This window comes from Clarias gariepinus, chromosome 17 (genome assembly GCF_024256425.1).
Source record: "Clarias gariepinus isolate MV-2021 ecotype Netherlands chromosome 17, CGAR_prim_01v2, whole genome shotgun sequence".
Taxonomy (NCBI): Eukaryota; Metazoa; Chordata; class Actinopteri; order Siluriformes; family Clariidae; genus Clarias; species Clarias gariepinus.
Genome location: NC_071116.1, coordinates 13645521 through 13669742, shown reverse-complemented (window position 1 = coordinate 13669742; position 24222 = coordinate 13645521). Strand labels below are relative to the sequence as shown.

At 40.8% G+C, this 24222-nt stretch overlaps 1 protein-coding gene across 8 annotated transcripts in view; it reads right to left on the bottom strand.

The window, feature by feature from the left end:
- Window positions 1–24222, bottom strand: part of grik1a (glutamate receptor, ionotropic, kainate 1a) — a 75574-nt gene that overhangs the window by 30448 nt on the left and 20904 nt on the right. For 6 of the 8 annotated variants that reach the window (XR_008355583.1, XM_053475753.1, XM_053475754.1 and 3 more), the window contains exons 2-3: window positions 6624–6791; window positions 6129–6386 (exon numbers count right to left, since the gene is read on the bottom strand). Coding sequence is in view for 7 of the 8 variants with exons in the window: in XM_053475753.1 (XP_053331728.1) it covers window positions 6129–6386; window positions 6624–6791 (426 nt within the window). In the remaining variant the exon portion in view is untranslated. Of the gene's footprint in view, window positions 1–6128; window positions 6387–6623; window positions 6792–15891; window positions 15939–24222 lie in introns of all 8 variants that reach the window. The other 2 variants (XM_053475755.1, XM_053475756.1) reach the window with 2 other exon arrangements.

Genomic DNA, 24222 nt, shown 5'->3' with positions numbered 1-24222 from the left:
GCATATAAAGACAAATTAGACTTTTTAAGAAAGAATGGATTTTGCTTTGGATGTTTAGTGAAAGGACACTTAAGCAAAGACTGCACAAGAAGAATCACATGTCAGTTGTGCTCAAAGAAACATGCTACACATTTCCGCACAAGACAGAGCTCATGTAAAGGTAATGGTAAAAGTTGATGAAACTGAAACAGTTAATACCTTGCCTGCTACAGTGAGTCATGAAACAAGTGCCTGTACTGGGGCTGGAGACAATTGCATTCTCACCATAGTACCTGTTAAAATAAAGTCCAAGAAAAGTGACAAGACGGTGGAAGTGTATGCATTTATGGACCCAGGTATTCTGCCACTTTCTGTACGGAGTCATTAGCAAGGCGGTTAAATGTCCAAGGCAGAAAAGTTGACATGATGTTAAGCACCATGAACTCGAAGAAACAAGTAGAAAGCTATGTGCTCACTGACTTGGAGGTTAGTGGTTTGGAAGAAAACACCTTTGTTGAACTTTCCAAAGTGTTTACACAAAAGAGCATCCCAGTCTCAATGGAAAACATTCCACAACAACACGACATCAATAAGTGGCCATACCTCAGTAAAGTGAAATTGCATCAGAATTGAAATTCTCATAGGCAACAAAGAGTAAAAGCTTTTAGAACCATGGCAAGTAATTAACAGTAGGCACAAAGGGCCATATGCAGTAAAGACTGCTCTTGGATGGACTCTGAATGGACCTCTTCGAGAACCGGTCAAGGAAAGCATGTATGACATCAAGCAGGCACACATTAAAAGTGTGGAACAAATGCTAATACAACAATAGTTGTCACAAAAGAATTATCAGTTTTTAGATTCTGTGTCTAACTCTCTGCAGTTTACCGACATCACTTCTACATCGGTCTTCCATTTAAGAAAGCAGCTATTCAAATGTCCAACAACCGAAGTGCAGCCAAGCAGCGCGCACTAAATGTCAAAAAGAAATTCAAGAATAACCATTCTTTTCATGAGGGGTATTCAAACTTCATGTACGACATGTTTGAAAAAGGTCATGCAGTCAAGGTCCCTACACCTCACTTAAGTTGACAATGTGTATGGTGAATACCATCCTCAGAAGAAAAGGCTAAGGGTTTTTTTTGACTGTGCTGCCAGCTACCAAGGAGTATCATTGAATAGCGAGCTCCTACAAGGACCAGACATGACGAATTCACTCACTGGAGTGCTTACACGCTTCAGGCAAGAGGAAGTTGCAGTATTTGGTCCTGCTTATAGTTCCACAGTGAGTGCAGTTCTGAATTGGCAGAAGTGGAAGCCATGTATTATCAGGCGAGAGTCCCAGAAAAAGACAGAGATTTGCTTCGCTTCCTGTGGTGGCCAAATGGAGATGTAAATCAAGACTTGATTGAGTACAAGATGGTCGTTCATCTGTTTGGTGCAAAATCATCTCCAAGTGTTGCTAACTTCGCCCTTAGAAAAACAGCAGAAGAAAACCGCAGCAATGCATCTGTTGAAGCAGTCAACACAGTACTTAGGATCTTTTATGTAGACGACTGTTTGAAGACTGTTTCGAGCCATGATCTAGCAGTTGCCTTATATAACAATCTCACCAACCTTTGTGCAAGTGGAGGGTTTCACCTCACCAAGTGGGCAAGTAATATTTGTGCCTTACTGACTTCTATTTCAGAGAGTGAAAGAATCAAAAGCGTGAGAGACTTGGATTTGAGTAAAGATGCACTTCCTGTCGATAGAGCTCTAGGGGTGCTGTGGTGCATCAATTCAGACATGTTCAAGTTTAAGGTCAGTTTAAAAGAACAGCCTGTAACCAGAAGAGGAATCTTGTCAATTGCTAGTTCAATCTACGACCCCTTGGGTTTCCTTGCACCTGTTATACTGCCAGCCAAGATCCTAATGCAGAAGTTGTGCAAGAAAAACTTACATGGGACAACAACATTCCTGAACAGTTTGCAAAAAGATGGAAAGCCTGGTTACAAGAGTTGCATCAATTGTCTGAGTTCAGTGTGGCAAGATGCATAAAACCAGTTGACTTTGGAGTTACAACAACAGCACGACTTCATCACTTCTCAGATGCAAGTGAGATGGGATATGGAGTTGTCTCATACCTTAAGTTGGTAATTGCTGATAGACTCACACATTGTGCTTTTATGATGGGGAAGTCTCGTGTAGCACCTCTGAAACAAACCACTATTCCGCGAATGGAATTGACTGCAACAGTAGTTGCTGTGAACACTGACAAGATGTTGAAAGATGAACTGGAAATGGAGTTGCTGAACTCTATATTTTGGACTGACAGTAAAACTGTTTTGAAATATACTGACAATGAAAAACTTGGTTTCAAAGGTAGGTGGTTTTGGAGGTATGTCAGTACTTCCAAAAATCCAGCTGATTCTGCATCCAAGGGAGTTTCTTGCGAAAAATTCATGAAAAACGTCAACTGGATCCATAGTCCCTCTTTTCTCAAAGTACCAAAGTGTAGATGGCCTGAGAACATTCATGACCTGTTGATAAAAGAGGATGACACTGAGATTAAACATTCAGCTTTAATGAATCTCGTGAGTACTACAGAGAGCACAGATGCTGTGAGAAAACTGATCAATTATCACTCTGACTGGTACATGTTGAAAAGATCTGTTGCCTGGATTCTTCGTGTCAAGGACATGCTTAAACAGAGAACAAAAAAGGTTTAAAGATGTGTAGATGACCCAATGACAGAAAACCACAAGTCTCTGACAATTCAGGACTTAACAAGAGCAGAAAACGAAGTCATAAAATTTATTTAAAGCCAAAAATTAAAAGAAGAAATTTCCATTTTGCAAAAAGTTAATGCATCTGTAAAAAAGAACAGTTGCCTTTCCAAACTGGATCCAGTACAGCAGGATGGAGTGCTGAGAGTTGGAGGACGTCTTGGTAGGTCCGCAATGCCTGAGCATGTAAAACACCCAATTATTATACCTAAAGATTCACATATCACAACTTTAATCTTAAGAGACATTCATAAAAAGGTTGGACATTGTGGAAGGAACTATATGCTTTCAAAATTTCGGCAAAAATACTGGATTACAACTGCTAATTTCCTTGTGAGAAAATTTCTTTCCAGTTGTGTGACATGTACTGTAGAAAGATCAGAGCAAAGACTGGTGAACAAAAGATGTCAGAACTACCATGTGACAGAAAAACACCAGATCATCCACCCTTCACTAAAGTAGGAATTGACTATTTTGGACCCTTCGATGTCAGACGAGGTAGAAGTAATGTTAAAAGATATGGTGTATTGTTTACTTGTTTGACAACAAGAGCTGTGTATATTGAAGTTGCACATTCATTGGACACAGACTCCTGTTTGAATGCCATTCGACACTTTGTGTGCAGGAGAGGTCAGGTGTCAATCATGAGAAGTGACAATGGAACAAACTTCATAGGTTCACTTCTGAGGTTGAACTCCGTAAAGCTATCCACCAGTGGAATCAGTCAAAAATTGAAAGCGCTCTCATGCAAAAAGGGGATACAATGGATATTCAACCCACCTTCTGGGTCTCACTTTGGTGGAATATGGGAAAGGAATATAAGATCAGTCGGAAAGATCTTGAGATCTGTACTGAAAGAACAAACATTAAAGGATGAGAGCTTGCATCAGTCCTATGTGAAGTGGAAGCAATAATGAATGACCGACCCCTTACCACTGTTACGGATGATCCCACAGATCTGGAACCCTTGACACCCAATCACCTGCTGTTGAAAAGACAGCCAAACTTGCCTCCTGGACTTTAAAAAAAAAAAAGACATTTATGCACGTCGCAAGTGAAAGCAAATTCAGTACCTTGCTGACTTATTCTGGAAGTGATGGGTGCGTGAATATTTGCCCTTGCTTCAGGTGCATCAAAAATGGTTTCAAGTGAGAAAAAACCTTTCGGTTGGAGACATAGTTCTAATAATTGATGAGTCTTCTCCAAGAAATTCATGGGTCTTAGGACGAATCAAGAAAGTGTTTCCTGATAAAAAAGGACTTGTGAAACGTGTGTTGGTTAAAACTAAGACTAATACTCTAGAAAGACCCATTGACAAGTTGTAGCTCATACTGTATGTGAAATGGACTGTTAATTATGTCGTAATTATCTATGACTGTTTCTTTGGTACGCAAAGATATGAACACTTTAAGGCAAATAATATACATTTAAAAGGTTTAAAGCGACGATTAATGTGAATGGTAAAACATGGTAAAAAAAAAAAAAGAAATGTAATTGTCAGCCTCTTTGCCTGTCATGAAGCGGCTTAAAATGTACAGTAAGAGCCATATTTCGTAATTTATTATTTGAACATTCATTTATGATTATCATAATTTGTGTTATATTATGCTGTATATTTTCAGTTTATATTAGTTTGTTCTGCGTATGTCTAGTTATGTTATTCTGTAATTGCGTAGTTGCATGATTATTTACGCATGGTAGAAGTTGTTAAGATGCGCAAGTTTTGGAGAACACAAGCTTTTGACCGTAAGCTAAAAAAGTTATGACTGAAATCACAATTTGTCAAGATACAGCAAATAAGTGTCATGAATCTTCCTCTGATGTCTGTGTGAGCGTGGCATAATGTGCAGGAGGCGAGCTGGCGGTTTAGTATACGGCTTTTATTTAGGCAACACATAAAATAAACACAGGCATAAATCAACTCAAAGGACAACAACTAAAGCTAGACGCCTGACTGCGCTCCAGTCAGGCTCTTTATAATTAACTTAATTATCTTACCTCGGTTCAGGTGAATTCCCACGTCACCTGACCGAGGTGCAGTCTGGGACACGCAGTCCAACTAAAACACAAACTACAACATAAAATAAACAAACCCAGGCGCTTTGGCGCCCTCTAGGGGTTAACTGTTACAGTACCCCCCCCTAAAAAACGCTCCTCCGGAGCGTTACCGGAGGACCCGGACTCCCTCCCCAGCGGTCCCAGTCTAGACCCCCAATACCGAGGCGGTCGATCCCCTCTCGTGGGCAAGGCTTAAGAGCTGGAGCGACGCTCGGCGGCGGCTGAGGAGCTGGAGCGACGCTCGCTGAGCTGGGCGGCGGCGGCGGAGCTGGAGCGACGCTCGCTAAGCTGGGCGGCGGAGCTGGAGCGACGCTCGCTGAGCTGGGCGGCGGCGGCAGAGCTGCAGCGATGGCTCGATGTTCGTGCAGCTTGGAGGCGGCAGATCGGCAGTGCCGCACGCGACGCTTGGCGGCTGTGGAGCGGGAGCGACGTTTCCCATGTCTGGCAGAGGCGGCGACGGTGGAGTAAATGTGTCTGGCAGCCGCGGCGCGTAGACCTCCGCGTTGACTACAGCCGGGAGCGGGAGGAGGAGTGCGTTGTCCAGATTAGAGAGAGGGAGAGTATCCGGAGCTACATCGCGGTTCTCTCGAACCTGGACGAGCAGCCTTTGGAGTAGCGCCACCTGCTCCCGCAGGTCGGAAATGCGCTCTCTGTTTTGCTGTGCCAACAACGTGTAGTCCTCCTCCGTTAAATCCACGTCACCGTCCTGCCAGGCCTCCTCGGCCCGTGCGTTCCAGTCAGGCTCTTTATAATTAACTTAATTATCTTACCTCAATTCAGGTGAATTCCCACGTCACCTGACCGAGGTGCAGTCTGGGACACGCAGTCCAACTAAAACACAAACTACAACATAAAATAAACAAACCCAGGCGCTTTGGTGCCCTCTAGGGGTTAACTGTTACAATAAGTTGTAACCATAGTGGATTTATGCAAGAAAACTGTAAGAAGTGTTAAACGTTTGATGTTGAAAATAAACGAAGGAACAAAAGGAATTCATGGACGTCCAAGTCGTGTGTATATATATATATATATATATATATATATATATATATAACTAATCATTTTTTGTGTGCCAAATATACAAATTTATGTGCTTTAAGAAAATTAACAACCAAAAAATATATTATTATTATTATTAACTTAGTCTTGAAAAGATCAATGCTTAAAGTAAAATGTTGTGCTTCCTATTAAGCTCCTATGACACATAAAATTTAAAACCATGGTGGGAAAAATCTTACAAAATTCTGCTGGGAAAATTAAAGCTCTGAATACAAAAAGGGGGATATACTCATAAACAATCACAAACATGTCTCTGTGACTCACCTATGCTGTCTTCATACACAACTGTTATAGTCTTCCACTTATAGTAGGTCACAACATCCAAAATGGCCCTGCTGATGGAACTGTGCTCCGGATAGAGATTGATAAAGTAGGTGTCTTTGCTGCCAACAGAAGGATGTTTCCAGTGGGTCTGGATGTGTGGGACCTCCAGGGCATTACAGATGGACTGAACTGCACTCACTGTGGAACTATGAGCAGGACCAAATACTGCAGCCACACCTAGAGCTAACTGGTCACACACTGAGTGAGGACGAATGTAAAGGAATAATTAAATGTTTATGGCATTTAAAATTTTATTAAAAAAGAGAGTAGAAAAACAGAACACAAAACAAAATTAAATTAGTGAATGAGTATGAAGTTTAATTGGAGAAGAATGAAAATGGACAACAGAGAAAAGAAAAGAAAGACAGGAACAAATAAACCAAAGTAAAATTATTACTATTTGTCCAGACCACACAGCATGATCTCAAATCTTACCTCTACGGGATGCTTCAAAACTATCAAAAAAGTTCACTCTCTGAATGTCGTAGGTCAATGTGGTGTTGGACATTACTGCTCTATTCCGGTTGATACTGGTAACAGCGAATTTGAAGGCTAACTCATCCACACTTACTGGCTCATTCTCCCGGGTTTCAAATATGCCTCCTGGAAAATAAGAAGGGAAGAAATTAAGAAGAGAACAAAGAAATCAAATGACAAACCAAGATATTTGCATATATGATTGGCTATTGTTATTTTTTGCTATTATAAAAGCAAAACAACAAAACCTTCGAACAAAAATATAAAAGAAAAATTTCTGTAATTTTACAGGAACATTGCTACAGCAAAAAAGCAACTGAAAATATGCATGAGACAGTCAGTGTTATGCTTGCATGCCTGGGGCCTCATGTATCAACACAAAAAAGTTTTGTACGCACAAAAACTTTGCTAACGCCAGTTTTCACGCTCATGGTCGGATATACTAACAGTGAAATTAACGTGAGAATGTGCGTTCTTCCACGCCAACTTCATGTCTGGCGTACGTGTATTTCTTGTGTGTGTTTGTTTTATTTCCGTTGGCGACTCCTAGAGGCAATTATGTTAAATTGCACACTACAAAGTATCGCACAAACACATGTGAAAAACATTGTTATTAATTTATAATTGATAAAATGGGTTAATTTACACAATATTTTTCTACCAATTATGTTTTTAGGGATCACAGTGATTTTCTGGCCCACGATGATGACTGGCTTACTAGCCGTTTCAGATTTCCAAGAGCTATCCCCTTGGAGCTCTGTGCTGAGTTGGGTCCTAATTTGGAAAGAGAGACAACGAGGAGCCACGCATTACCTGTTCCCTTACAGGTGCTAACAACGCTTGGTTTCCTGTCAACTGGTTATTTCCAAAGGGAACTGGCAGACCGCTCGGGGTTAAGCCAGTCGTCTTTGAGCCGTGCAATGCCAGCTGTATGGGACGGGATCATCCGCATGTATAGCAGGTAGCCTATATAAGGTTTCCATACCATGCAGTTGACCAGCCAAACATTAAAGCGCAATTTGCAGCGATCGCCGGTTTTCCTAATGTAATCGGAGCGATCGACTGCACACACACTGCTATAAAGGCGCCATCTGAAGACTAATTTGCATACGTGAATCGGAAACATTTCCAATTAATAAATGTGCAAATAATATGTGATGCTCAAATGCGCCTAACAAATATTGTGGCAAGGTGGCCTGGGACAACCCATGATTCATTCATCCTCACAAACAGCATGGTTGGGATGAGGCTCCAAGGTGGCAGGGTGCGCGATGGGTGGCTTCTTGGTGGGTGATGTATTTAAAGATATCATTCCAGCTTTTTTTTTATTTTGTTTTTAATTAAGTTTGCTTTTTTCCAAGCTCCGCCAGCCTGACCAATTTTTCAAGTTTTTCGTCCCCTTACGAAGAGTAAACATATAACAGATAAGTATTTCATACTATCTTATAATATATTCACTCGAAACGCATGTTATATCGTTTTCGTGTAAGTTTATATCGTATAAGTTTTAATTGTTTTGCAGCACACCGCTTCTAGCCGGCTTTCCATTAGCATCGCTAGCCCATTAGCCGTGCTATCACAAGTTTGTTTACGCTCTTTCACACCGGTTATTTCTATTTTTAGACACCATGTTGGTTATGTCTCTGCCTCTGTGTGCAGGTGAGGATACATTGGAGCTGCACTCGGTGGACTTGGAGCTGGAGGCCGTGGAGAAGCTGATCCACGACCTACAGGTGAAGCTGGCCCGCCTACAGCAGCGGAAAGCCACGCTGGAATCGTCGCGGACCGACGCTCACCTGTCCCAGGTAAATTCTCGGCGTGAGAATTCTCCTACAACCTCTACCCCGCGTGCTTCTCTGCCCAGGTCCAACGCACTGAGGACGCAGCCCGCCCAGGTTTCCTTCACCCCCGCGCCGGGATACCACGAGGCCTGGATACTGCAGCAGCGGAAGACGCGCGCCAAGCCTCGAGCGAGGACCTCTCCTCCTCCGCCACCACCCGTCTTCGAGATCTCGACCCGAAACCGCTTTGCTCCTCTCCGCGAGACGGCACACGACGGGTTGGTCATCGGAGACTCCATCGTCCGGCACATGCGTGCTACCACGGCTAAAGGTAAGGCGTACACACGCAGGTGCCTGCGGCCCTGAGGAAGAACATTCGAGCTGTAGTTCTTCATGCTGGCATGAACGACATTAGGCTGAGGCAGACGGAGATCCTAAAAAAGGATTTCAGGAGCCTGGTTGAGAAGGTCCGCAGCACATCACCCACGACAAAGATCGTCGTATCTGGACCACTTCCGACGTTTCAGCGAGGAATCGAGAGGTTTAGTAGATTATTTGCCTTTAATGAATGGATACAATCTTGGTGTCAACAACAGAGATTACCCTTTGTTAATAACTGGAATGTTTTCTGGGAGCGTCCTAGGCTCTACCACACAGATGGCCTGCACCCTAGCAGAGCTGGAGCAGCGGTCCTTTCAGACAACATCTCCAGGACTTTACAAACCATTTGACTGGCGGTAAGTCATACCGTAGATTCCAATCACATTAGCCACATCACAACTCCATACTGATAGACGCACATAATAGCTTGTCCTATAGAAATTGTGTCTGTTCCCCGAATAGTGAGAAAAAAGAATAAATTTGTTAAATCTGCCCGAAACAATCTGATAACCATAAAATCAGAAAAAGGCCAAATAAGTAATCAAAATCTACCTCTAAAGTTTGGACTTCTCAACATTAGATCCCTTGCGCCTAAAGCACTTATTGTTAATGAAATGATCTCGGATTATTGCCTTGATGCACTCTGCCTCACCGAAACCTGGCTTAAACTAAATGGATATATTGGTCTGAATGAGTCTACTCCGTCAGGATATTTCTATAAGCACGAGCCCCGTCTAACTGGTCGTGGTGGTGGCTATCTACAATGATGTACTCACTGTTACTCAGAAAATAAGGCCCAGGTTTAACTCATTTAAAGTGCTCATCATTAATGTTGCACTCAGTAAAATACATAATAAACCCGCGCTATATTTTATAGTAGGAGACTTTAACATTCATGTAGATGATGCTAATGACGCTTTAGCACTCGCATTTATGGATTTACTAAATTCCTTTGGGGTTAAACAAAATATAAATGGAGCAACTCACCGCTTTATTCATACGCGAGATTTAATTATATCCCATGGTATAGATGTCTCTAATATAGAGATCTTACCTTAAAGTGATGATATCACAGATCATCACCTCCTGATATATACTCTACCCGTAGAACAGATTAGCTGTGTCTCCCCACGTTATTAATTTGTTAGAAATATGAATCTGACTACTAAAGACAGATTCACAAGTATCTGCCGGATCTATCCCAATTTCTAATTAAACCCCTAAATGCAGACGATCTAGATGAGGTAACTAGCAGCATGGGCACTATGCAACCCGTAACCTCGAGCGAATGCTAGGACCGAGCATCTTAGCCAACTGATAGCAAGAAAAGAAAACAATCCCAGGTTCTTATTTAGTACAGTGGCTCGCCTAACAAAACCTAAGATGCCCGCAAAGAGTATCCCATCACAGTTTAGAAGAAGACTTTATGGACTTATTTAATGAAAAAATTAATAGTATCAGGAAGAAAATAATGGAGGTTCAACCTCTAATAGTATCTCACGATCAAGTTCAGCCTATAGCTGTAGCTGTATAAATTAGCTTTCATATCACCTCAGCTAATTTATTTTCATATCACCTCAGCTAAATCAACAACGTGCCTGTTAGACCCAATACCAACCAGATTTTTAAAATAAAAAAGTGATGCTTACGGTTGGAGAGCCACTTCTAAACATTATTAATTCTTCATTATGTCTAGGTCACGTCCCTAAACCTTTCAAGTTGGCAGTTATTAAGCCGCTTCTTAAATAATCTAATTTAACAAATTACAGACCGATTTCAAACCTAGAAAAAGTAGTATCAGCTCAAATATGCACATTCTTGCAGGAAAACAACATCCTAGAAAAATTTCAGTCTGGTTTCAGGCCCCATCGTAGTACAGAAACTGCACTAGTTAAGATTTCGAACGACTTGTTTTTAGCTTCAGACCAAGGCTGCATCTCAATACTAGTCTTACTTGACCTTAGTGCTGCATTCGACACCATAGATCATAATATTCTCATAGATCGCCTACAAAATCATATAGGTATTCAGGGGCAGGCATTAAAATGGTTTAGATTATACCTGTCTGATCGATACCATTTTGTAGATCTAAATGGAGTACCATCTGATGTAATACCAGTGAAATATGGGGTCCCACAAGGGTCAGTTTTAGGACCTCTGCTGTTCTCAATATACATGCTTCCTTTGGGAAACATTATTAGAAGGCATGGGATTAGTTTCCATTGTTATGCTGATGATACCAAATTATATATCTCAACAAAACCAGATGAAATACCCAAGTTGTCTAGATTAACCGAGTGTGTCCATGACATAAAAGATTGGATGACCAATAACTTTCTTTTACTAAATTCAGATAAGACAGAGATATTACTCATCGGCCCAAAAACCAGCACACAACAGATTTCACAATTCAGCCTGCGTTTAAAAGGATGTACTGTTACTACCAGCTCAACAGTAAAAGACCTGGGTGTAATATTAGACAGTAAATTGTCTTTTGAAAATCATATTTCCAATATCACAAAAAAGGCCTATTTCCATCTTAGAAATATTGCCAAACTTAGGAGTATCCTATCCGTATCTGATGCAGTTCATGCATTCATGACCTCCAGACTGGACTATTGTAATGCATTACTAGGTGGTTGTCCTGCATCCTCAGTAAACAAGCTACAGTTAGTCCAAAATGCAGCCGCCAGGGTTCTCACTAGATCCAGAAAATATGATCATATAACACCTATATTATCATCCCTGCACTGGCTACCTGTTCAGTTTAGAATTAATTACAAAATAGTACTACTTACATATAAGGCTTTAAATGATTTAGCTCCCACATACCTAATCAGTCTTTTGATACGCTATAATTCACCACGTTCCTTAAGATCACAAAACTCCGGACTTCTGGTAATTCCCAGAATTTTAAAATCTACAAAAGGGGGCAGGGCATTTTCATATTTAGCTCCAAAACTTTGGAATAGCCTTCCAGACAGTGTTCGGGGAGCAGACACGGTTTCCCAATTCAAAAGTAGACTCAAGACGCATCTCTTTAATCTGGCATACGCGTAACTTATCCCATCACCTCATACTCCAGTACACCTATCCTGAATGGCAACTACGCTAATTCTCTCCATCTTTTTTGTATTTTTCTACCCATCCCGAGGCATCTGGAGATTGTGCCAGCTTTAGTAGACAAAGGCCAACCCTGCAAGGTTTCTAAGGCATCTAGAGAAGGACCAGCTACACATCCTGCTCCTGTGCTTCCAGTGACCCAGACCCCATCTGCCCTCTGCACCTACTGACTCCCTGTGCTGAACTGGACTTCATGTTAATCTACACAACTTCTGTTATATTGAACTTTCACCTGCACAACACACATGATGTTATTTCTATCTGTTATCACCCAGATGAGGATGGGTTCCCTGATTGAGTCTGGTTCCTCTCAAGGTTTCTTCCTATTGCCATCTCAGGGACTTTTTCCTTGCCACCGTCGCCGTCACCCTTGGCTTACTCATCAGAGACATTTCATTCATCATTCTTTCATCTAATTATTATCTAGACACATTTTTCTCACACATACACACTTCCAAATATTTTCTTTTCTTTCCTTTTCTTAAAAAAAAAAAAAAAAAAGCTGCTTTAAGACAATGACCATTGTTAAAAGCGCTATATAAATAAAATTGAATTGAATTGTATTAAAATAATTCCGGAGGACAAACTTGCAAATAACACAGTTTTTCTCCGGTCTACCTCCGATAGGAGCACCTCCAATTCACATTCTGTAAAGTTTCTCTTCTTCCTTGTTTTTGCCATTGCTTTTTCGTTTGTTTTTGCCAAAGTGGAGTCATTAACATATTTATACAGAGGAAGAGGCAGGGAGGGGTTTTGCGCTCGTGCACGTGCACTCAATTTCACGTTAATTCGGATGTACAAAGAGAATATGCGTGGGATTCCGCGTACGCAGTGTTTCATACATCAGATTTTTTTACTGCGTACGCACATTAACAGCTTTGTCTGTACTCAATGTTTTAGTATGAATTCAACCCAAGTCTTTGTACATGAGGCTCCTGGTCACAAAACACATAGTTTGGTTTTTAAACCTAATTCACAGAGCTGTCACTAGACAGATACACATTTGGTAAGTCACCATGTAGATATACTGTACATAGGTCATTGATATATAATGATTTAGAAAGGGAAAACTGTTTTAAATTTTTCATCACTAGTAAACATAGCTATTGTTTCAACTGTTAATGTTTTTTTTTTTTTTTTACCATGCAACTTCTTTGTGTTTAAGTGTTCCCTTTTAAAAGCTACACTCAATGCTGCGTGAAAACGCTATGGGAACGCTCGTTGCGCGACCGGTTGTTGAAGCATGTGTGTCAAACATTTGGCACATATAACCTCGGTCAGGTGACGTCGTTTGATTAGGTGCACCTGGATGGTCCCTCCCCTTCTTTGGCGACCTCCATGACGAGTTAACTTATTCATGAAATAAGCTGTGTTCATCTGTGTTTTTTCATGCTACTGACATTGATTTATTCGAATGTCATTGATGCGAAAGCACAGTTTTATATGATGATGCCCAGATTGAAGATACACTTGTGGACTATCTCTCTCCTGGGAGCTCATCCTTCCTAAAAAAGTCCACAATCCCCACCAAGCCGTGTAGACTAACATCTTTGTTGGTGGGTAAAGCTTTTCAGGCAGCGGGTCAGGCTGGTGCTGCCCTGCACACCATGGCTGACCAGGGCCGATTCTTGCCAGGCGTGAAGCGCCAAAGAAGAGTGTGGCGAGCCGAGCACCCCCTCATAGAGATTGGGGCGGGACTCGCTGCGCTTCGCAGTCCGCCTCAAAGAGGCCAGACCTGAGAAGGAGTGGCCAGTCGTCTATGTAATTCAGGATACAGATGCCCTGAAATCATAGAGCCAGGGCTGTATCTGTACATTTTATATATGTGCGGGGTTACATGGCTAGGCCAAATGGAAGTGTTAGATGTTCGACATCCTAACATTTCGCTGGAGACCGCTGCTCCCCGAAACACCAGTACTGGACATATTCCCCTGACTTCTCATCCTGCGTCATCGGCCTCTCGGACTTCATTAACTCTGGTGAGACCAAACCATACTCCTCTAACACAAATACAATAAACACAGACTTCGGCCATTTTCCCCTCACTCGCACACATACACATACCGTTTAATTTATATAGTTTGTAAATACTGTTTATATCTTTGTTTAGTTGTAGTGCACCTTTTTCATTTACTTTATTTAGTTTTATATAATACATGTTTGCTTTATCTACATGTTAGTGTTTGTCCTTTTAGCTCACCAGCCTTTTATCGCAACACCAACACAAAGATAAAAGACCTCTTGATTTTTGTAGCCACAGTTAATATAAAATTAGCTGGTCGCTACACGGTAGAACCAACGCCTTCTTTTCTATGTATTGACGGGTCTCCAAAACTGTCTTTCAGTTATAGTCATGGGCATTTCGTTTTCCGACACACGCTGTAGCGGTAGATTAATCATAAATCACCGCGCCATCTGACCAATCACAGCAGTGAGGGCTCACAGAAAGAAGGGGTTTAGACAGACTGAATCTTCAAACTGCTTCACACGAGAGTCTTTTACGAATCATTTTGAAATAGGGTAAAATTAAATCTATTTTTGGAGAAAACTAAAGTGTTTTTTGATCTTGTTCTGCATTCTCTATATCTTTCGAAGGTTCTATTCTTGACTATGCACCCAGTTGTTCTCGAAGCCTGTCCTCTGCCATTACAGCTCCAAAGCAGGAAAGACTTTACTTACTGTGTCCAGTTCGTGCTCTTTAGATTTACAGTACATCCACCGCGCTAGCCAGTGACATAAATCAGAGCAGGTTTTTATATGTTACAGGGGGATTGCCTTATCAGTTGCGCTGGCAAGAGGTGTCCCCTTGCAGCAGGTGTGTGATGTGGCAGGTTGTTCCTTTCCGCACATATTTGTCAGATTTTATAGTTTAGATGTACTCAGCATCCCAGCATCCCAAAGTTATGTCTGAGACCTCCTTGTCTATTGTGCGCACACAGGGTTACAGCAAAGTAACCTGAGACGATCTCCATTCGTGATTTTATCCTGACCACCATTTTTCCACAAAGTTGATAGTTCTGAAATGACAACCTTTTTTGGCCAGGCAATGTGTATTTATGTGAAAAACAAACTAGCACATCCACACTGTAAATAGCTTTATTCAAAAGTGGCTTTGCAGAATATGCATGCCACTTATATATCCTAATTTTCATAATATTGTGTTTGCATACACTGTATATAAAACCTTTTTAGCGCAATGCGCTACCAAATTAAACATACATTCACATCAGCTACCACACAGAGTAATCTCCCAGAGATATCAACTTTGATTCGATCACCATTTGACCCCATAAAAGAACTCGATCAGGCACCTGAATATTTATATTTAACATTTTGTTACACCTTAGATAATGTAGCTCCAGTTAAAAGGAAAATGATTAGAGATAAGAAACTTACACACTTTAAAACAGGCTACTCGAAAAATTTTAACGTTAATGTCATCAAACTAAATTATTAATATTTTAAACAGCAAGGAAGGAGAGCATCCTGAACTATAAAAAACTTAGTGTTGCTAGATTGATGCATCTCTCCACTCTTATAGAAAATAACAAAAATCTAAACCTAGAATACTTTACTTCCCTTGAAGAAAATGAACTAATTTCACTCATCTCTTCTGCAAAATAAACACCTTGTGCATTAGATTCCACACCAACACATTTTCTCAAGCAGATAGTACCAGCAATAACGGAACTGTTGAACCCCTGTGAAAATATTACAGTGGTGTGAAAAACTATTTGCCCCCTTCCTGATTTCTTATTCTTTTGCATGTTTGTCACACTTAAATGTTTCTGCTCATCAAAAACCGTTAACTATTAGTCAAAGATAACAGAATTAAACACAAAATGCAGTTTTTAAATGAAGGTTTACGTTATTAAGGGAGAAAAAAAACTTCAAATCTACATAGCCCTGTGTGAAAAAGTGATTGCTGTGGTTTATCTCACCTGAGTTCAATTTCTGTAGTCACTCCCAGGCCTGATTACTGCCACACCTGTTTCAATCAAGAAATCACTTAAATAGGAGCTACCTGACACAGAAAAGTAGACCAAAAGCACCTCAAAAGCTAGACATCATGCCAAGATCCAAAGAAATTCAGGAACAAATAATAACAAAAGTAATTGAGATCTATCAGTCTGGTAAAGGTTATAAAGCCATTTCTAAAGCTTTGGGACACCAGCGAACCACAGTGAGAGCCATTATCCACAAATGGCAAAAACATGGAACAGTGGTGAACCTTCCCAGGAGTGGCCGGCCGACCAAAATTACCCCAAGAGCGCAGAGACAACTCATCCGAGAGGCCACAAAAGACCCCAGGACAACATCTAAAGAACTGCAGGCCTCACTTGCCTCAATTAAGGTCAGTGTTCACGACTCCACCATAAGAAAGAGACTGGGCAAAAATGGCCTGCATGGCAGATTTCCAAGGCACAAAACACTTTTAAGCAAAAAGAACATTAAGGCTCGTCTCAATTTTGCTAAAAAACATCTCAATGATTGCCAAGACTTTTGGGAAAATACCTTGTGGACCGACGAGACAAAAGTTGAACTTTTTGGAAGGTGCGTGTCCCGTTATAGCTGGCGTAAAAGTAACACAGCATTTCAGAAAAAGAACATCATACCAACAGTAAAATATGGTGGTGGTAGTGTGATGGTCTGGGGTTGTTTTGCTGCTTCAGGACCTGGAAGGCTTGCTGTGATAGATGGAACCATGAATTCTACTGTCTACCAAAAAATCCTGAAGGAGAATGTCCGGCCATCTGTTCGTCAACTCAAGCTGAAGCGATCTTGGGTGCTGCAGCAGGACAATGACCCAAAACACACCAGCAAATCCACCTCTGAATGGCTGAAGAAAAACAAAATGAAGACTTTGGAGTGACCTAGTCAAAGTCCTGACCTGAATCCTATTGAGATGTTGTGGCATGACCTTAAAAAGGCGGTTCATGCTAGAAAACCCTCAAATAAAGCTGAATTACAACAATTCTGCAAAGATCAGTGGGCCAAAATTCCTCCAGAGCGCTGTAAAAGACTCGTTGCAAGTTATCGCAAACGCTTGATTGCAGTTATTGCTGCTAAGGGTGGCCCAACCAGTTATTAGGTTCAGGGGGCAATTATTTTTTCACACAGGGCCATGTAGGTTTGGATTTTTTTTCTCCCTAAATAATAAAAACCATCATTTAAAAACTGCATTTTGTGTTTACTTGTGTTATCTTTGACTAATGGTTAAATGTGTTTGATGATCAGAAACATTTTGTGTGACAAACATGCAAAAGAATAAGAAATCAGGAAGGGGGCAAATAGTTTTTCACACCACTGTAAATTCTTTATTCAGCAGTGGGTATGTTCCAACATCTTTTAAATTAGCAGTTATTAAATCAGATTTAGATTTAATTGGTGACTATTCTGCATGTTCTGCATGTGGAGTTTGGTGTTCCATAGGGTTCGGTTTTAGGCCCATGCTTTTTTCTCTTTACATGCCTCTGGGCAAAATAATTCATAAGCAGGGTATTAGTTATCATTGGTATGCTGAGGACACACAGTTATATGTCCCAGCAAGACCAGATAAGAAAAAACATAATAAAGTTGAGAGAAAATGCTTAATAAAATTGTATGCAATGCATGAAGGATAAAAGAGACTGGATGTTAAATAACCTTCTTCTGCTTAATCCTGATAAGTTTTAGTCATAGGACCACATGTAGATAGAAGCAAGCTTTTTAATCACATTGTAATTTTAGAAGTCCAACACTAAAAGACTTTGGTGTGATTATAAATTCCAGTCTTTCATTTAAAGCACATTCAGAGAGTGAGTGAAAGAGAATATTTCTTGGATAGCATTTTTTAACCTCAGAAATATTGCCAAGATATGGAACATATTGTCACTAAATGATACACAAAAATTGGCCCTCTGGACCTGTCTCTGGATCTCGTCCTGGTGCCCCACTACTGGTGGGAGATCCAGTGTATGCCAATCTCGTCACATGGATGGTCTGCTTGGGATGTGTGTGGTGACTGGGGAGGGTTCCACTTTACCATTGACCTCTTTTTTGTATAAAATTTTTTAACATACAAAATATAAATATAAAACATTACTTGAATATATTTTATGTGTATGATCTGGTAAAACAGCACGGTCGTGTAGTGGTTAGCACTGTCGCTTTGCACCTCCAGAGTCCTGGTTCGATTCTCGGCCAGGCTCGATTCCTGTCTTCTGTGTGCATGAGTTTGCATTTCCCTGTCCTAGGTGGCTTTTCTCCCACAGTCTAAAGATATGCAGGTTAGGCTAATTGCCGTTCACACATTGCCCTTAGTGTGTGAATAGGTGTGTGAGTGTGTGTATGTGCCCTGAGATGGATTGGCACCCTGTCGAGGGTCTACCCTGCCTTGTGCCCTAAGCCTCCTGGGATACGCTCCAGGTGCCTGTGACCCTAAATGCAGGATAAAGCGATATAGAAGATAAGTGAGTGAGTGAAATCTGGTAACCGAAGCCTAAAGCTAAATACAAAATGAAAAAAAAAATAAAAAACGTCTCGGGTTACTTTGCTGTAACCCTGTTCCCTAAAAAAGCAGGAACGAGATGCTGTGTGAAAACGCTATGGGAACACTCTTCGCACGACAAAAATATATGACAAAAATTTTGGCATATATATAACCTCGGTCAGGTGTTGTCATTTGATTAGGTGCACCTGAAGATTATAAATAGGCAGGAACCGGAAACAACCTCAGGTCAAATTTTGTCTAAAAGAACGTCCAGTCACGGTGTGGCATTAGAGCGCAGCATCTCATTCCCGCTTTTTTAGACATAATTTTGGGATGCTGAGTATGGAGGACTAACCATGATGGAAGAAATTTTGTTGAAGGAATAAATAAATGTGTGAATAAACAAGTAAATATATAAATAAATAAATACATAAATACAATAAGCCCTGGAAAATTGCTAAATATATTCCTACTTTTGTTTATTAACATATTTCAAGATTTATTTATTTCGGAATTTCCACATTTCTTTATTTATTTACTTCTGCATTTCTACATTTATTTATTTCTGCATTTCCACATTTATTTATTTCTCAATATCCACATTTCTTTGTCGCTGTATGCTGGTAAGGTAGGCGGTCCCAGCCTTAGTTGAAACCTGGATTGGGCCGCAGGGCACCTCAGACAGAAGCAATCGATCTAAGTAATCGATCTTCCTCTTTCTGCGTGAGGATATGAAGTTCGCAGAAAGCTTCTTGAAGACCGTCAAACACAGTTTGGTTAAGGTCAACATCCATCTCAGCATCAAGCTGAACTAAATCGTCCATTAATCTTTTGACTCGATATAAAACATAGTCATTTACTGCGAAGGTTTTAATTTCACCGGATAATGATTTTAACTCATTAGCGGCAGCTTGTAAAAAAAAAAAAAAATACACCATAGTTGCGAAACAGGAGAAATTACACGCCAAGGCATAACTAGTTGAGTCAAAACAATCTCACTTCATTTAACCAATCACGGTTTCGACTAAGGCTGGGACCGCCTACCTTATCAGCATACAGCGACAAAGAAATGTACTGTAGAAATGTGAAATGCAGAAATAAAAAAATGTTGAAATGCAGAAATAAATTAATGAAGAATTGTGGAAATTCAGAAAATAAATAAATCTTGAAATATGTTAATAAACAAAAGTAGAAACTTATTTAGCAATTTTCCAGGGCTTATTGTATTTATTTATTTATTTATTTCAATAGTTACTTATTTATTCACACATTTATCTATTTATGTATTTATTTATTTTATATTTACTTATTTATTCACACATTTATTTATGTATAATTATGTCATGTTTAGTCCTCCATAGCTGAGTAGCATGGACATCCAAACTATAAAATCTGACAAATGTGTGCGGAGAGGACCAACTTGCTGCATCACACACTTGCTGCAAGAGGACACCTCTTGCCATTGCAATTGATGAGGCAATCCCCCTGGGCGAATAAGCCTTGAATCCTAGAGGCGAAGTGTGACCATGCGCCTCGTAGGCAGGGGCAATAGCAGCTCTCACCCAATGTGACAATGTTAGTCTATTGCCGGCCGCCCTTCAGCTGCAGCCCCCATAACATATAAGAACCTGCTCTGATTTACGCCACGGGCTAGCGCGGTGGATGTACTGTAAATCTGAAGTGCACGACTGGACATAGTAAGTGACATCGAGAACAACTGGGTGCATAGTCGAGAAAGGAACCTTGGGAAGATAGTTAGGGTAAGGATGCAGAATAGCTTTGACTAGCCCAGGGGCAAAGTCTAAGCAAGATGGGGAGGCTGAAATTTAAAATCTCCAATTCTCTTCAGAGAAGTAATGGCCATGAGAAAAACCATCTTAAGGGTCCGAAGCCTGACAGGCGCTGACTCTAGTGGTTCAAAAGGGGTGTCAGGCCTCAACCCTTAGTTCCACGAATAAAGCGGGCAACAAAAGGGTGCTTTCCACAGAAACCCCATCAGTCATAACATGACCAGCTGAAATAGCGGCTACATACATTCTGAGAATACTAGGGCATAAGCCCGAGGTAAATTTTCTTGTAGAAACTCCAGCACTAAAACAATTTGGCAGTGGACTGGGTCTACATGTTTTACTAAGCACCAATTTTCAACAGGGACCTAGAGTGGGACCCAGAGTCAAAAACCGGGGTCTGAACCACATAGAAAGGGTACGAAGTGCTCGGCGCGTAACCCTTATTGCCTCTGGGGATTTTTATTTTATTTTATTTTTACGGCGAATCGAGGTGTAAGCGTTCGACCGCATGTGTTACCACCTCTAATAACCCTTGATATGCTCGCTCATTGCTATAGAAGCTCTGAAGTGTACAGACCCCCAGGGCCATATGCCGATTTTCTTAAAGAATTTGGACATCTGCTATCAGACCTAATTGTTAACTCTGACAAAGTGTTGATAGTAGGTGACATTCATGTAGATGATGCTAACGACACTTTAGCCCTCGCATTTATGGACTTACTAAATTCCTTTGGGGTTAAACAAAATATAAATAGATCAACTCACCGCTGTAATCATACACTAGATTTAATTATATCTCATGGTATAGATGTCACTAATATAGAGATTTTAACTCAAAGTGATGATATCACAGATCATCACCTCCTGATATATACTCTACCCGTAGAACAGATTAGCTGTGTCTCTCCACGTTATCGATTTGTTAGAAATATGAATCCGACTACTAAAGACAGATTCACAAGTAATCTACCGGATCTGTCCCAAATTCTTATTAGACCCCTAAATGCAGACGATCTAGACGAAGTGACCAGCAGCATGGGTACTATTTTTAGCAGTACATTAGACACTGTTGCTCCCATCAAATTCAAAAAAGTCAGAGATAAAACACTTGCTCCTTGGTACAATAGTGATACTCGCGCCCTAAAGAGAGCAACCTGTAACCTTGAGCGAAAATGGAGAAAAACTAAATTAGAAGTTTTTCGAATTGCGTTTAAAGACAGTATGTGCAGCTATAGACGGGCTCTAAAAACCGCTAGGACCGAGCATCTTAGCCAACTGATAGCAAGAAACCAAAACAATCCCAAGTTCTTATTTAGTACAGTAGCCTGCCTAACAAAACCTAAGATGCCTGCAGAGAGTACTCCACAACATTTTAGTAGTGAAGATTTTATGGACTTCTTTAATGAAAAAATCGATAGCATAAGGAAGAAAATAACAGAGGTTCAACCTATAATAGCATCTCATGATCTAGTTCAGCCTAGAGCTTCACATTTAGATTTTCAGTGCTTTACAGGTATAGGACAGGAAGAGCTGTATAAACTTATCACCTCAGCTAAATCAACAACGTGCCTGTTAGACCCAATACCAACCAGATTTTTAAAAGAAGTGATGCTTACAGTTGGAGAGCCACTTCTAAACATTATTAATTCTTCCATTATATCTAGGTCACGTCCCTAAACCTTTGAAGCTGGCAGTTATTAAGCCACTTCTTAAAAAATCTAATTTGGACGTGAATGAAATAACAAATTATAGACCGATTTCAAACCTTCCGTTTATATCAAAAATATTAGAAAAAGTAGTATCAGCTCAAACATGCACATTCTTGCAGGAAAACAACATCCTAGAAAAATTTCAGTCAGGTTTCAGGCCCCATCATAGTACAGAAACTGCACTAGTTAAGATTGCAAACGACTTGTTTTTAGCTTCAGACCAAGGCTGCATCTCAATACTAGTCTTACTTGATCTAAGTGCTGCATTCGACACCATAGATCATAGTATTCTCATAGACCGCCTACAAAATCATATAGGTATTCAGGGGCAGGCATTAAAATGGTTTAGATCATACCTGTCTGATCGATACCATTTTGTAGATCTAAATGGAGTACCGTCTGATGTAATGCCAGTGAAATATGGGGTCCCACAAGGGTCAGTTTTAGGACCTCTCCTGTTCTCAATTTACATGCTTCCCCTGGGAAACATCATTAGAAGGCATGGGATTAGTTTCCATTGTTATGCTGATGATACCCAATTATACATCTCAACAAAACCAGATTAAATACCCAAGTTGTCTAGATTAACAGAGTGTGTCCAGGACATAAAAGATTGGATGACCAATAACTTTCTTTTACTAAATTCAGATAAGACAGAGATATTGCTCATCGGCCCAAAAACCAGCACACAACAGCTTTCACAATTCAGCCTGCGTTTAGAAGGATGTACTGTTACTACTAGCTCAACAGTAAAAGACCTGGGCGTGATATTAGACAGTAACTTGTCTTTTGAAAATCATATTTCCAATATCACAAAAACAGCCTTTTTTCATCTTAGAAATATTTCCAAACTTAGGAGTATCCTATCCGTATCTGATGCAGAAAAGCTAGTTCATGCATTCATGACCTCCAGACTGGACTATTGTAATGCATTACTAGGTGGTTGTCCTGCATCCTCAATAAACAAGCTACAGTTAGTCCAAAATGCAGCTGCCAGGGTTCTCACTAGATCCAGAAAATATGATCATATAACACCTATATTATCATCCCTGCACTGGCTACCTGTTTAATTTAGAATTAATTACAAAATAGTACTACTTACATACAAGGCTTTAAATGGTTTAGCTCCCTCATACCTAACCAGTCTTTTGATACGCTATAATCCACCACGTCCCTTAAGATCACAAAACTCCGGACTTCTAGTAATTCCCAGAATTTTAAAATCTACAAAAGGGGGCAGGGCATTTTCATATTTGGCTCCAAAGCTTTGGAATAGCCTTCCAGACACTGTTCGGGGAGCAGACACGGTTTCCCAATTCAAAAGTAGGCTCAAGACGCATCTCTTTAATCTGGCATACGCGTAACTCATCCCATAACCTCATACTCCAGTACACCTATCCTGAATGGCAACTACGCTAATTCTCTCCATCTTTTCTGTATTTTTCTACCCATCCTGAGACATCTGGAGATTGTGCCAGCTTCAGTAGACAAAGGCCAACCCTGCGAGGTTTCTAAGGCATCTTGAGAAGGACCTGCTCCAGCTAGATTCTGCTTTATGATGGCTGGAGCTACACATCCTGCTCCTGTGCTTCCAGTGATCCTGACCCCATCTGCCCTCTGCACCTACTGCTGAACTGAATCTACACAACTTCTGATATATTGAACTTTCACCTGCACAACACACTTGATGTTATTTCTATCTGTTATCACCCAGATGAGGATGGGTTCCCTGTTGAGTCTGGTTCCTCTCAAGGTTTCTTCCTATTGCCATCTCAGGGAGTTTTTCCTTGCCACTGTCGCCGTCACCCTTGGCTCGCTCATCAGAGACATTTCATTCATCATTCATTCATTTCATTATTATCTAGACACATTTTTCTCACACATACACACTTCCAAATATTTTCTTTTCTTTTCTTTTCTAAAAAAAAAAAATCTTTAATTTTTTTTGGTGAAGCTGCATGACTCTCTGCCCCACCCTGTACTTGGGAGCCTGAGAGCGTCTGCGGTTGGCCTGTGTCTTGTATCTTCTGCCGACCCGTAACAGCGTTCTCCTCGCTTGCAGCCAGGTCTTTCTGCAGCGCCTGAAAGCTTGGGCAGATGGGACACTGACCTCCTCCTCCTGAGACAGGAATAAGGCGGTTGATAGCCCAGGCAGCACTGGAAGGGAGACAGACCGGTGGATGATGAGGTTTGGGAGTTGTGGGCGTACTTAACCCAAGGTGGGAACTGGCTCCAGGAGGTAACATCTCGAGCGGCCATACACCTCAGGGCAATTTCGAGGGACTGGTTCTTTCTCTCAGT